We start from the raw sequence: 16,623 nt of genomic DNA, 5'->3' as shown, positions 1-16,623 counted from the left end.
AGAAGCCACTTAACCGCCTCAGTACATGCTCGTATCTTTGCAGCAAGTGTTGGGAATTCGATACTCGCCCCGGTACCGGATCTCGTGAATCCACAACCCACTCCGATACCGACTGCTGTGGATCTGGTATCGATTGTTGGGATTCCGCAACGGAAACATCAAATCGGATTTTTTATCATAAACCCGTCTCCTCAGCAAAAGCTGATACAATCGTAAAAGAGAAAAATATGCAGATAAAATAAGATTCATTAAATAAGAGAAGATTACACCTGACTCCTCTTCTGTAACAGAGTAGCTACAACTCGAGCCCTCTTTTTGAATCTCTTCTACCCTTCTCTCGTCTTTTATAAACCTAAAAGACAATCCATCTACGTGCACACGTGCACTAGGTGCACAAAATAACTCTCTCTCTTTTTCTCTCTCTGGTACGACACCCCAAGAGCACTTTTTTCTCTTTGCCGTACTCTCCCCAAAAAGAGACTCTAATGCATTATATATAATGCTTCATCAAGAATGTAGCCAATCCTAATATATTTAGGATTCCTACTCCAATAAATATTTAAATCTTAATTGATTTATCTCCAATAGATTTAAATATTTATCCTAATCTAGTTAGATTCATTCTCTAATTAATATTTAAATCTTAATTTATCTCAAACAGATTTAAATATTAATTCTTATCCAAATAGGATTTAACTACAAATCTAACCAAATCCTAACATATAACAAATAGTATTTTGGAAGCAAAAGCTCGCAATTCACCCCAATCTTCTTTTTCAGTTATGAAACTTTTCGTTGTTTTACTTTCACCATGAATTTAAGGCCACTTTCAATAACAAAATAAAAACTAGAATTAATGACAATTAATATCTTTAGGCTGTGTTTGGATTGGGTACAAGAGGAGAGATAAGGAGGTTATCCCCCCTCTTGTACCCAAACAACATTTTTGGTAGGTGGGAACAAGTGTTCCCACCCAGTGGTGGAATAACTTGTTCCACCCCCCGGTATGAGAGAGAGAGAGAGGAGAGAGGAGAGAGAGAGAGATTTTTATTTTAAATTTAAATTTCTAAAATTTATAATTTATAATTTTAAATTATAAATTTTAAAGTTTAAATTTTAAATTTGATATTTTTAAATTTTAAATTTTAAATATGATATTTTTAGTTTTTAAATTTTAAATTTGATATTTTATATCTTTCAAATTTAAATTTGGTCTTAAATTAAAAATTAGATATTTAAAATTAAAATTTTTGAAAATTAAAATTTTAAATTTAATTTCAAAATTTAAAATGTAAAAGTTAAAATTTTTAATTTAAAATTTTTGGTTTAAAATTTTAAATTCAACTATAGGGGTAATATCATTATTTTCTATTTATAACTACCAACTATTACACCTTATACTCATATTTTAATCCAAACACAATTATTCTAATTCCAGCTTATACTCACATTTTCATCCTTATTCCTACGAAAATCCATACTTGTACCTATCCCCGGTATAACTAGTTCTTGGTTATACCCGAACCAAACGAAGCCTTAATGTTGAATAAATGGTGATTTGGTTGGAAGTTTCATGTAAATACGTGGGTTATAATTCTCGAATTATTTAATTTTAATGTGGAAATTAATTAAGAGTTGCCTATATATATTTTATTATTCTCTCTCAATCCAAAAATCACATTTTTTCCATCTCTCTTTTTCTCTCTTTATCTCCATCTCTATCTTCTGTTATTTTCATACATAAACTGCCTGAATCGCAAAAAATCACTTTTTTTTTCATCTCTCTTTCTCTCTCTATCTCCATCACTATCTCTCTGTTATTTTCATATATAAACTGCCTGAATCGTAAAATACATGTGCTAAAATGCTGTAAGATATTTTGTAGTGATGGATACATTCAATTGCGCATGGAAGAAATTTTTATTCTTTTTTTTTTTATAATCTTTTAGTTGTTTTAAATTTTGTTACTAACAAGATTAAAATTTTAATAATAAAAAATAAACTTTGGAAGTAACTATTTTCGAAGAGTAGATCGACTTTCTAGTTGGTCAAAAATATTTAGTTCTGCAATTCATCTCAAAATCATTAATCTAAATATAAACAGTTAGATAATCGATGTGCTCCACAATCATAAAAATCATAAGTATGTTGACACCGATTTTGTTGTTTAACAAAGAATAAATTTTCTAATCAAGTGATTTTGTGACCATCTAACTTTTAATGCTTATTTGTTAATAATTTAAAAGTTATACATCATATTCTAACTGTTTAAATTAGAATATTTTAGTGTTTAGAATATCGCGCTCCAACGTTAATATTATCGGCTTTGTGAGTTGTTGATGCATCAACAAATTTTCGTACGAGGAAGTCTATTATATCACATTTGCACCACATCATCAATAACAAGTCAATCATATATTTTCATTTGAAAAAAAAATTACAACAAAAATATTTTTTATTTATTATAATGGGATATATCTAGGGATGTCAATGGGCATGAATACCCGAAATATTACCCGAACCCGAATCCGAACAGGGCAGATTTATCCGAGCTAAACGGGTATGGATTTGATTATGGGTATAGAAAATAAAAACCCGACGGATATGTATACGGATATAGATTTTGTATTTACCCGACCTGAACCCGAACCCGACCCGAATCCGAACCCGAACCCGAATAAATTATATATATATATACACATTTTATTTTTATTTATTTATATAATATATAAAATATTTAATAATTTTTATCTCTTAGATCTTCATTTAACGGTATGAATTTTTAAAACCGGCCGGTCTGGGTCCGGGTCCGGGTTCGGGTTTCGGGTTTTTGGTCGGGTACAGATATGGGTATGGATTTTTAAAACCCGCCGGGTTTGGGTCCGGATACAGATTTTAATTTGGTTTTCGGGTTCGGGCTCAGGTTTTTAAAAATTCGACCCAAACCCGATCCGTTGACATCCCTATATATATATCAATTCAAAAAAATAATTTTATTAATTAGAAACACAACGTCAGCAATATATTCGATACATTTTAGATTTTTTTTCACCTCCATATTTGCTTGCACTAATTTATGTGACAGTACATCAATAAATTTAGATTTAGATATTTAATATTTATTATGTAAGTTTGAAGCACTCATAGATGGTCATATCGATACTTGTACGGATTACCGACCGCCCTAGAGCAAGTGGCAAAGGGCTTAGTGGTTGGTACCCGAGATCCAAGTTCGAATCCTAGTTGATTCATATTTCCAGCTAAGTTTATTTCTAAATGAAATAAACGAAACGGGTAGCGTGCTACCTATCTCTCAAAAAAAAAAAAAAAAAAAAAAACTTATACGGATTGTGGGGGAGACTTCTTTTGTCTTATATCTAGAGAAGGACAACTCGAAACGGTGATATATGCTTCTACTCCCCACTCGTGTTCAAATTAAAAACGCACCTGTCGCAAACATAGTTGTGGTTCGAGGAGCTTTCCACATGCAGTAGCAACTTGGCTGCGGAATTCCTAGATCACTAATTAATATCCTGCAATATTACCACTCCCCTCGTGAGAGGCACATTTTTGGACTCTACTAGGATTATGGGAAGTACAAGATACAAAGAATAATATCTCAATTATTGTTCAAAGTTTGTCATATTTCATCAAGAATATTATATATTTTATATTGGGAAAGATAAGTTTCTTATTAATTTACCAAGCCATTAATTCGGATCAGAAAGTTATTAAGAACGAATATATATATTTTTATATATAAATGGATTACTAATGATTACCATCGAGTATGATAATAAGAATGGCTCATGCATAATCGATGAATTTTTACCATCTAGAGATTTACAATTATTAATTTTACTGATTTCCTAACATCTTTTATAGCTACCAAACTTGAGTTGAATCGTAATAATTTGAATATTTTTAATAAAAAATACGAAGAATTATCGAAATATTTAAAACTGTAAACCAAACAGGCCTTTACAATCTTTCAAAACACTGTTAGTATTATTGGATGGCATATGCGTGCACGAAGTTTAAGTTATCAGATGTATTTATGGACATATTAACAACCTATAAGAATAGTGTTGGGGACCCAAATTAAATATATGTTTCGAATACTTTGTACGGCAAGCAATATTTATTGTTTTTTGGTACAATAGATACCTCTACAACTATGAGACATTATCTCGATCAGAATTAACCCTATAAATTTACTATTCAAGCATGTAAAATCCTACATAGTTGATTCACATTTCTAGCTAAATTTATTTCTAAATGAAATAAACGAAACGGGTAGCGTGCTACCTATCTCTCAAAAAAAAAAAAAAAAAGCATGTAAAATCCTACGTATTTGTGTCAGTGCCCTGATACACGTAAAAATAGCTTAAGTATTTATGCAAAAATCAACAGCATTTAGATAAATAAGTTTATGCACAAATGTCCATGACAATATGAATATGTAGTTAATTAATGAAGTTTTTAAAGTTACACAAGTAAATTCTAACTTCAATTTTAGCAACCACCACCTTTATTGAATTATATAAAATAATTGTTTTTATATTTCATTCTCAACACTCCCTTTCAGGCCCTCATCTGAAACGTGAACTTGAATTAATAGAAAGAATTAAATGAGACTACGAGCTAGTGAGATTCGAACTTACAACCTCTTATCCTCATCCTATGTTAAATAATATAAAATAATTATTTTTTTCTGAAATCTTAAGTTTAAGTCAGCAGAGAACAGTGTTTATATATTCTATTCTCTACGTACAACGTAAATTTGCCGGTTGTCAATTACAATTCGAATAACCAATTTTGCATTTCAAAAAAGTAAAAAGTAAAAAGAAAAAAGAAAGAAAGATTCAAGGTCCCAGCATCTCAGATTATACATAGTTTTAGGTCACTATACATGCATACGTATGAATCGAACGATTGATCGAGAGATGCATACGCGCTTTGTGTAGGCAATAATTTCTATTTTGATTACTAATACAAACGCACAACTAAGAAGAAAAGGTACAAACAGGAGTTCTAATGCTTAGAGGACGCTTTACGCTTCTTAGTTAAAAACTATGTACGTGATTATTAATTTTGTGCACTCTTTGAGTTTTTATCTTTGGTTTGATGAGACTATTGTTTTGTTGTGTTCCTAAATTGCAGGTGCCAAGTCATTTTCTACTTGTCTACATTACGAAACAAAGAACCAACCATTTGTAAATATCGAAAACAGTCCCATGTAATCTATTAATTTTGAGGAAACAAGTTTCTGGGTACAAGTGCATGAACAACCTCCCCTTTAACATATATTTTATCAATATATGATTCTCACAATCTTTAAATCAACCATTAATTAAGATACAGTAAGTTCGTGATTAATTTTATCGATAAACTGAGAAAATTTTACTACAGCTTTTAAATCAATAATTGACAAATATTCAAAGTTTGCACACCATAGCATATGGAGAGGTGGCAAGTTAATTAAATAGGTTCTACTACAAAATAATAACAATACTAAATTGCAGCATAATAATAAAATTATAATTTTAGTTAATTAAGATACTATGTTTCAATTTTAATTATTATAATAATTGAATCAATTTACTGAGTGAAGAGGGGCTGTGCTACAACAATTTTATTCTGTTACATCAGTTTAATTGTATTGAGAATTACATTATTACAATATATATTTATTGCAACAGTTTGTACCGTTGTGATAATATAAATTATTCGGTTTAGTTGTCTATTATCACAAGATTTATAGCAACGATTTACAATAATTCTTGTTTGTTGCAGAAAATTATTCTTGTAGATAATAGTTATTAATTACAATAGTATTTATGAGGCAACGGAAACAATCACTCTTCATGGGAGCCTGCATTTGCTCATGCTTCTTCAAAGGTGCAAATTAGGCTTCTTCCAAATGATTAAGTCCAAAAATCATAGTAATTAAGGATGCAATTAATGCATATTAAATGTTTTTTTTTTTCGAGAAAAATGTAGCACGCTACCCGCTTTATTCATTAAACAGATAAATTAAGCTACAAGAGTGGGGCAGCACGGCCCCGAGAGAAAACAAGCCGAAAAAAAAAAAAAAATGTTGGGTCCAAAACTGCTACGTGTCTAGAAGGAGATCCCACTCTTTTAGCAGCAGGATGAGTCTCTGGGTCGCTAAACCGGGGTTCGGCAAGATGTTCCGAAAGATACAGTCATTTCTGACCTTCCAGATGCTCCACCAGCAGCCTACTAGGTCTGTAAGTCTGTTTCGCTTCTTTTGGTGGTCCTTCAAGCACCTCCACTTATCCCACACTCGATGGACGTCATCCCCCAAATCTTGAGCCTGAATGTCGTCCACCCCTGATACTATCATAAACTTGCAGAATACACAACGGGTGAATAGATGATCCACACTTTCTTCTTCCGCCCCGCAAAGCACACAACAAGGATCGTTAATCCACCCNCTTTCCAAAAAAAAAAAAAAAAAAAAAAAAAAAAAAATGTTGGGTCCAAACTTGCTACGTGTCTAGAAGAAGATCCCACTCTTTCAGCAGCAGGAAGAGTCTCTGGGTCGCTAAACCGGGGTTTGGCGGGATGTTCCGAAAGATACAATCGTTTTAGACATTCCAGATGTTCCACCAGCAGCCAACTAGGTCTGTAAGTCTGTTCCTCTTTTTTCAATGGTCCTTTAAGCACATCCACCTATCCCACACGAGATGTACGTCATCCCCCAAATCTTGGGCCTGGATGTCGTCCACAACTGTCACTAACACAAACTTGTAAAATACGCAGCAAGTGAATAGGTGATCCACGGTTTCTTCATCCGCCCCGCAGAGCACACAAATAGGATCGTTAATCCACCCCCGCTTAACTAGCTTATCCCGTGTGAGAATTCTTTTCTTGAGCACCAGCCAGCTGAATACTTTAACCTTGAGAGGAATTTTGAGACTCCAAATGGCGGCGGCTCGGGCATCCCTCGTCCCACCGTCCGTCAAAGCGGAATAGGTCGATTTAACCGAGAAGTGTCCATCATTATTCCATCGCCACTGAATTTCATCCTGACTGCTCTCAACGGTGTAACGGGATAGCCATTCCACTAGCTCCGAGAGGTTCGGTATCAGTACTTGCATTTCTTCCAAGTCAACTCCCAAGATCTTGGTCCAAATTGCATATTAAATGTTAAAACTAATGCATATTAAATGTTTGTAAGACCAAATTGCATTAAGAAAATGTGGGTGTGCTAAGCAATAAATGAAGCGCAAAAAGATTAAAAGACTAGAACTTTAAGTCATTGTCGATCAACGATAAATAGTGCTAAAACTATATATATTTTTCTAATTAGCCGCCACATCTTCCTCACTGTTTAAGGGGGAAAAAAGACAAATCACCAATAATAAAATGGACGGATAGGCGATTTTGAAATAGACCCTTTACCTACCACTTTTGGGACTAACACTTTCTTATATTACAGTTGAGCTTTGCTGGTCAAGTAATTAATTGGTTTAGAAATTTGATTAAAATTAACATCTTCATCACCTATATATATATATATATATAGAGAGAGAGAGAGAGAGAGAGAGAGAGAGAGAGAGAGAGAGAGAGTGAGTGTCTTATGCTTACGAAAATACGAAGGTCTCTATGCTTATAAGTTGTTTTCGATTATGAGATATTCAATTCGGCGATCGGTTCCATTAAACATAATTTACACTATTAGAACTATCTAGAAACTAAAATTTTATAATTTTTTGACTTCATTTGCCTAGCGAACGAGTAACATCAAAATAAACGGTTGAAAATAAAATTCTCATAAAAAATAATGATAAAAGACTCAAATTTTAAATCAGAAGTATTAATCTTGCTATTTATGTTAAGTGAAATTTTCTATTAAAGTTTTATATAATTTGGATTGTTCTACACCGTTGAATTTAAAAATGTGTCACATTGACTGTTAAAATAGTTATTTTTGAGACATTTTGATTACTTGGTAAATGATATCAAAAAATTATGAAATTTGATTTTTAGATAGTTCCAAAAGCATAAATTATGCTTAATGAAGCGATCATCAAATCGGATACTCTATAATCGAAAACAACTTACAAATACGAAGGCCTTCGTACTTTTGAAAGCACAGAAGACGTACTATATAGAATTGAGCTCCTATGCTTTTAAAAGTACCAAGTTATTAGTGCTTGTAGATTTTTAGCCATTGGATTAAGAGATATGCAGTTAGGATGATGTGGGCCCCCTAGGGTTGAGTGGGTGGTTGGTTGAATAGTATAATCTAATGGTTGAAAATAATCTGAGAAGTAGATCTAATGGTAAAAAATTTACAAGTACCAAATACTTGATACTTTTACAAGCACTATAGCTGGACTATATATATATATATATATATGCTAGGGCTACTATAAGAGGATAGTAGTACTTGTCCTATCAACTTGTTCTTGATGATAGAGATTCCAAATCGATGATCGGAGCCGTTGAAGTTGATCTAGAGTATTTGAAATATCTAGAAACTAAATTTCATAAATTTTAAAAATTATTTACATCGTGATCAAAGTGTCGTAAAATCGACAATTTTTTATGGCCTATATGAGCCGTTTGCTTGTTTAACGGTGTAGAGCAATCCAAATTACTTAAATTTTTGATAGAAAATTTTTTATACTATTTAGATAATGTTTGATAACTCTGATTATGAATTGAAAAAGTTTAACCTCTATTTTAAGAAGGTTATTCATTTATAACCGTTCATTTTTCAAAATCTTCGATGAACTTGATAATGATTTTTAAATATTACAAAATTTGGTTTCTAAATATTTCTAATTGTGTAGATCAATTTCAGCGGTACCGATTATGAATTTGAAGCTCCGATCATTCAAAACAATTTGATAGGACAATGTTCTCAATCCTATTAATAGAATAGTAGATGGTCTATATATATATATATATATATATATATATATATATATAGAGTTGAGCTAGAATACTATCGATAGCAAACGGGTTCCGTTGCCACCCATTTGTTTTCGATGATAGAGCTTCCAAATTGACAATCGGCACCATTGAACGTGATCTATACCACTTGAGGGTTTAGAAATTAAATTTCAAATCTTTTCGACATCATTTACCTAATGATCAAAGGGTTTCAAAATTTGTAATTTTAATGATCGATATGAGGCGTTTTCTCGTTTAACAGCGTAAAGATATCCAAATTAATTGAATTTTTTTAGAAAATTTTTTAAACTATTTAAAACAAAATCTATACTCTTGATCTTGATTACAAGACTCCTATCATCATTTTTTAAAGAATATTCATTTTCAGCCGTTCATTTTTGTGTCTACTCGATGGATAAGAGAACAATATCGAAAATGTATGAAATTTGATTTCTAAACACTTCAAGTGGTATAGATCATGTTTAAAGGTGCCGATCGTCGATTTGGAGGCTCCATCATCGAAAACAAATGGGTGGCAACGGAGCCCGTTTACTATCGATAGTATTCTANATATATATATCGTTAATAATTAATTAGATAAAATTTTATTTTTCCTTCAGCAAAAAAATAGTTAAAGGCATGAAATTTGGCTAAACTACTGATTAATTTAATTAAATATATACCCGAAATATATACCCATTATATACATAAGACTAAAATAACAAAAATCAAAATAAATGAAAGTCAAAAATGTCCATATATGAGATGAAAAGTTAAAGGACATAAATTTCAAAGTAAATTAATAGCCCATATTTGAGATGGTCCCGGCACATTTTACCCCTAGATCTCTAGCAATTTTCCTTCTTAGTTGTGTGGTGGAATTGGCTCTAGTTAATTAATGTTAGTACTTCTAATATAAATGGATTTGATTCGAGTCAATGTCGATTCATGCAAACCATTTCCCAAAGCCCCGGTCGTAAACTTGCCTTAGGAACATTGTGAACAAAGCATATTAATTACAGCTGAGATGGCTTAATATTATGCATGATGGATATCTACAATTGTATGTAAGAATACAAATTTCACTTTAATAACATTAGTTATATTGATCCACTTGATTAGTTCTTGAACAGTTGTTGATGAACACAAAAATTCTAGCTTTCTGTAAAAGAGTGTATAAGAAAAGTTTAGATGCCCTTCACCTAATCAATTTGTTCTTTTGAAGGTCTTCTCCAACAGTAAACTAATAAGCCGATCACACATAAACCGATCACACGAAAGCATTTAAGTTCACTATTTACAAGCTTAAGATTGCAGGTTTTATTTGATCCATGCACTAACGGTACTCGAGAGCACAATGTACATTGCTTAAATGATTAGCCCAGAATTCTCTTATTATCAAATACCATTGTTAGAATTTTCTGACTTAACCTAGGCCTACCTACATCCGTCCAAATATTCGAAACTTCGACTAGAACGTTCGGACTCCAAGAGCTTAAGCACGTAAGTTTCGACCCTATACCCTTAAGTAGGCTAATTAAACATGCATTTTCTTTTGTTTTCTTTTCTTTTTCTCCCTTTCGTTTGTTATCCGAAAAGATGAAGTATTGATGGCATTGCAAATTAAGTGTAAATTTTGAACAATTAATCAAATTTATCTTCTTTTTTTTTGGTTAAAAAAGTATAAATTAATCAAGTTTGTAAGTGAAATATATATTTCTTAGAGAGGCGGAGAGGGAAGTATCTGTAGATTTTCAACTTTGCTTAGATACCGAGTCAAACATGCACACATTAGCACACTCATCCTATACAATTAAGCCACATGTACAAGATACAAAAAAAAACTGTTGACCGTTGACTGGTAATGCAATGAACTTCGCACTTAGTATGTCTCGTGACATGTTCAATCCATCGTACGGTGGAGATTTTCTCATCATCAATCAATCCACCGCGCGTAAACCTGCAACGTGCATTGAACTTCACCACAAAGCAAAAGTGTTTTGGTTTCCCAACACGTACAAGTTACAACTTATTTGATTACGTGGAAACACTTTGACTTGCTCTACGTGTGTCCCTACTCGGAGAAATTATTCCATGGACCGTGGTCTATACACCAAAGCCTTCAAAACATAAATCTAGAGGATTAAGTTTAATCTACTGTAATTGACTGTATACCTGGCGCAGTTAATATATATTTCTAGCTGAATTTATTTTTAAAAAATGAACAACATGTGGTTCAATTTTTTTTTTTTTTTTGAGAAAAAGGTAGTACGCTACCGGCTTTATTCATTGGAACGATGAATTAGGATACAGGGGTGAGGCATCCGGAGCCTTGAGAGAGCAAAAAAAAAAAGAAAAAAGAAAAAGAAAAAACTCGTGGAAGGCCAATACTCTCTTCTACTTCGGTTGGCGGAGGTAGTCCCAGAACTTTAGCATTACCTTAAGCTTGTGGACGGCCAACACTGGGTCAGGATGGATCTTTCTAAAAATAAACTCGTTTCTAACCTTCCAAGTGACCCACCAACACGCGACTAATTCAGATAGACTATTACTCGTATGTTGAGGTTCAAAATATTACTCTTAGATATCTGATGATTAGTTCATTTTTCACTTTGCCTTCCGGAGACTAATCGAAGTTTCTCTTTTCTATCTTAAAAATCTCTGTAATTTGAATTTCTATGAATTTACTAGACGGCAAATAATATAACATGATACGAGAAATAAAAAGCCTACATGAAATATATATAGATCACTATAATCAGATCAAAAAATTTAAGACATCAGAATATAAGAATATATTAATTAATTAACATCATTTCTCATGTTCGTAGCAAATTAACTTCAAATATTTTAAAACTATTGGTTTTTGCAACTATTTGATGTCTAAATAATAAAATATGAAAATTACTAACGATAGTTAAATTTAATCAGCTTCAATAAACCAGGGTACCCAGGTCAACTTCACTCAAGCTCTTTCTAGCATTATATAAATCATATTTAACCCTTGGTGCATCTATTTTTGAGTTCTGAAGACCCGGTCTACAGGCCATGCATGCATGGTGCATGCACGCGTGCAATAGCTTCCCCCCCACGCGTTGTGGCCGCATACGTGGACTTAGTCTCCCACACGTCTCTTTCCTTACCTTCCCAGCAATCTCTTAAAGCCATGTAGCTTCCTCTCTAATTTGTTTCCCATGAGACCATTCCACATTATCTATTTCTCTCTCCCTATGTATATATACATCAATCTCTCTCATTTGGAGGAACACACACCTACATTTACCCTAACAAACTCTATTCGAAGCTCTTTCACACCAATATAACGAAAGCACTCATGGCAATCACTAATACTAAGACGTTTCAACTCCTTAGTCGCCTGAGAAGGGCAATTCACAAGGTGAAATTTTTGCTATCGTTCAACCCCACCAGGTGGGTCATGTTTTCGATCATCGGTTCGTCGCCCGGGCCACAACTGGCGAGCTTTAGCCCCCGACCGAGCCTAGCCGACGCCACTGACGGCGTATACGTCGACACGGGCGCATCTTCTTTTTCGAGCTCCAGTACTGGTGCAGTGTCGCGGACGAGTAGCTTGCTGTCGACGCCCGGGGGCGACGATATCGACGCGAGGGCGGATGTTTTTATCGCGAATTTTTATCAACATATTCGGATGGAGAGGGAGGTGTCGCTCGAGCTCCGATACAGCGAAAGGGAGAAGAGCCTGGAGAGGACCCGATCGGATTAGATAAGTATGGAGAAAATTCAATGATCCTTGTAATTAGATGTGTTCGATTAATGGGGAAGTAACCAATATTATTTGAGTGGTTATTTTTCCAATATTACAAGTTTGTAAGTAATTGGAGAGGGGAAAAGAGGAGGAGAAGAAGAAGAGAATTTTGATTCTTCGATTTGTTTTTGTTGGTTGATTTATTTTCATTTGTTTGTAATTATGCAATAAATTTGTTTTGGGCTTTTGGGTAAAGTTGTTATCCACTCAAGCTCTATGATTTAGCCTTTTATGTAATCATAAATTACGTATACGTTAGCATTGTTAATTACATATATATTACTAAATTTCGGATTGGTTAGTGTTGACTAATCAAACTGTACTTTTTGAGGAATTGTTGAGCCGTTTACGAAAGTATTTCATGAACATTTAATCGTGTTTCTGAAGTAAACAGAATGCGTGTTCCCTCTCGTAAAATTTTAATTTAGTAATTCTAATACTTCATATCAAAGTAACTTAAAATTACATAGGACTTGTCTCGATGTATGAATATTTTCTTCAGTATATTCTCTTGATTTACTGAAAAATTTTATACATTTAGTAGATAATGAGTAAGATCAAATATTTAAAATGAAATATCATATTTGGCATTAAAATTATTTTTTAAAAATAAAATAAACTACATCATAGTTGAAATATACTATTATATAATAAATCATGAACAACACAACTTTTGAAAAAACAAAAATCAAACGCCTTAATCACAATCTTATATGCTAAAAAATTTTCATACCGAATAAGTTATTTTTGAATAACTTATTCTGACATCCATATATAGTTTTATTAGGTTTGAGCTTTCGATGATATCACATGATTTCATAATCGAATACTGGACGAAGTAAGAAAACCAGAAGGGTGCATCTACGGCCAATAACCTACGAGATTGATAATAATAATAATAATAATAATAATAATAATAATAATAATAATATTATGTTGTACCAAAATGAGTTTAATATATATATGGAGCCATTAACGAAAGTGACAAACAAGTTCGGCCCATCACCACTAGTAGGCTAAAATTTCTAAATTTCAAATTAGCAGGCCCTCTTGAACTAAATGTAGACCATAAAAAGGTAAAAATGTAAGGTAAAATGTATATACACCCGCTCGAAATAATATATATGCCATTTTGAAATTTTAATTCAGAACCTTTCACTTTTGTTTTCTTTTGGAAATAGCCAAAAAAAATTTGAGATTTTAAATTATCAATGATTTCACCAAATTTAGTAATTTCGCACACTTTTTAGTGAATAAAATTAGTACGATTAATAGTTAATAACATATAGAGTTGCTATATATATTGGATAGAATTTTTAGTTTAACTGAGCGGAAAAACTGAAAGGATTTACACTTTAACTTTCTTTAGAACAAAATCTTTACATTGCTTATTTGTCAAACACTTTACTTCCTACTTTTCGAAGATGAGAAACTGTTTCAGAAACTTGAGAGAGAGAGAGAGAGAGAGAGAGAGAGAGATTTTGATGATGGAGCCATTTGCTATAGGTAATAAATTGGCTTTGTTGTCATCCATTTATTTTCGATGATAGAGCCTCCAAATCGACAATCGGCACTTAAAGCATGTAAAAACTAAATTTCAAATCTTTTTGACATCATTAACCTAATAATCAAAGAGTTTCAAAATTTATAATTTTAATGATCGATATGAGGCGTTTTCTCGTTTAACGTTGTAAAAATATCCAAATTAATTGAATTTTAGTTAGAAAATTTTTAAAACTATTTAGAACTAGATATATATTCTCGATTTTGATTACAAAATTTCTATCATCATTTTTTAAAAGATATTCATTCTCAGTCGTTCATTTTTGTGTCCACCTGATAGACAAGAACAATATAAGAAAAATATGTAATTTGATTTCTAAATGCTTCAAGTGGTATAGATCATATTCAACGGTGCTGATCGTCGATTTGGAGGCTCCATCATTGAAAAAATATAGGTGACAACGGAGCTCGTTTGCTACCGATAGCAGTCCAGCTCAACTATATATATACATAGTCTGGTTACTATACTCTTATGAGTACAATCGTTCTCATACTCATAAGTTATTTTTTATGATAGAGATTCCGAATTAACGATCCATATCGTTAAAAATTATCAGCATTTAAACTTCTAGAAATCAAATTTCATAATTTTTCAACATCATTTACCTGACGATCAAAATATCACAAAATTGACAAATTTTAACAGCCGGTATAAGATATTTGCTAGTTTAACAGTGTAAAATAACTGGAAACGATTGAATTTTTAATATGATTAAAAATTCTATTCACTATCTAGATAAAGATCAATAACTCCAATTTTAATTTAGAGGAATCCAGATATCCATTTTTAGAATATCTTTCGATTTTGCTGTTCATTTGTATCCCGCTTGGATGGACTTTATAATATTTATGTTAAAAATTACAAAATTATTTTTTAGATAATTTCAAATACTCTACATCATAATGTTATAGAGTGGAGTCGCTCGATTCGGAGACTCAATCATCAATGAAAAACAATTATGATACAAAAGTTTATATCAAGAGTATAGTAGCGCCTATCTATCTCTTCTCTCTCTCTCTTCTCTCTCTCTCTCTCTCTCTCTCTCTCTTATATATATATATATATATATATATATATATATATAGAGTAGGTCTTGTGTGTTAGTAGGAGCATGGAGGCCTCCGTGCTCCTAAGCCGTTTTTGATGATGGAGCTTCTGAATTGACAATCGGCTCCGTTAGACTTGATCTAGCGTATTTGAAGTATCTAGAAAATGAAATTTGTGATTTTCAATATCATTTACCTAACGATTGAAAGGGTTCAAAATCAACGGCTAAAAATAAAAATCTCACAAAAAGTAGTGATATAGCATTAAAATTTTTTATTAGAGATATTAATCTTGCAGCAAATAGTGTAAAGAATTTTCTATCAAAATTTCATCTGATTTGAATATTTCTACACCGTTAAACTTGCAAACAATATATATCAACCATTAAAAATTATTAATTTTGAACCCTTTCTATCGATAGGTAAATGATATCGAAAAATCGCAAAATTTATTTTCTATATACTTCAAATATGCTACATCAAGTTTAACGGAGCCGATCGTCGATTCGAAAACTCCATCATCGAAAAGGACTTAGGACCATGGAATCTTGTGTACTATTAGAAGCGCGGAGGCCGCTATTAGGAGCACAGAGGCCTTCGTGCTCCTAATAACACACAAGATCTACTCTCTCTCTTTCTCTCTCTCTATATATATATATATATGTGTGTGTGTGTGTGTGTGTGTGTGTAGAGCTACTATGTTATTGAAAGTATAGAGGATCTGGTGCTTTCGATTTTTTAACCCTTAAATTAAGAATTGTACGGTTGAGATGATTGCGGTTCTTTCAGGGTTGAGTAGTACCTCTAGAATTGAGTGGTCCCTACAGAATAATAGTATTAATCTAAAAATTAAAAATGATTAAAGATGCTGATTTAAGGGCCAAAAAATTCTGAAGCACCAGATCCTCTATGCTTCCGATAGCATAGTAGCGCTCTCTCTCTCTCTCTCTCTCTCTCTCTCTCTCNTATAGAGAGAGAGAGAGAGAGAGAGAGAGAGAGAGAGTAGGGCTACTATACTCTTATGAGTATAGAGCCCTTCGTACTCATAAGTTGTTTTTGATGTTGGGTTTTCGAATCGACGATCCACACCGTTAAACATGATCTAGAGTATTTGAAACTTTTAGAAAATAACTTTTGTAATTTTTCGAAATTATTAAAAAGTCCATCAAGCGGGAATAAAATGAGGGGTCAAAATCGAACGACATTAAAAATGGATGATCGGATCCTTTAATTTAAGATCAGAGTTATTGATCTTTATTTAGATAGTGAATAGAATTTTCTATCAAAAATTCAACCTA

General features: G+C 32.5%; 1 protein-coding gene across 1 annotated transcript; it reads left to right on the top strand.

Moving 5' to 3' along the window:
* LOC109706616 lies at positions 12,136-12,932 on the top strand. Its single transcript, XM_020227560.1, has one exon. The coding sequence runs from the start codon at positions 12,266-12,268 to the stop codon at positions 12,671-12,673; it is 408 nt and encodes a 135-aa protein (XP_020083149.1). The 5' UTR covers positions 12,136-12,265; the 3' UTR covers positions 12,674-12,932.

Source organism: Ananas comosus, linkage group 2, assembly GCF_001540865.1.
Source record: "Ananas comosus cultivar F153 linkage group 2, ASM154086v1, whole genome shotgun sequence".
Taxonomy (NCBI): domain Eukaryota; kingdom Viridiplantae; phylum Streptophyta; class Magnoliopsida; order Poales; family Bromeliaceae; genus Ananas; species Ananas comosus.
Note: the sequence above shows the minus strand (reverse complement) of the source record. Positions and strands in the feature narration are given on the sequence as shown.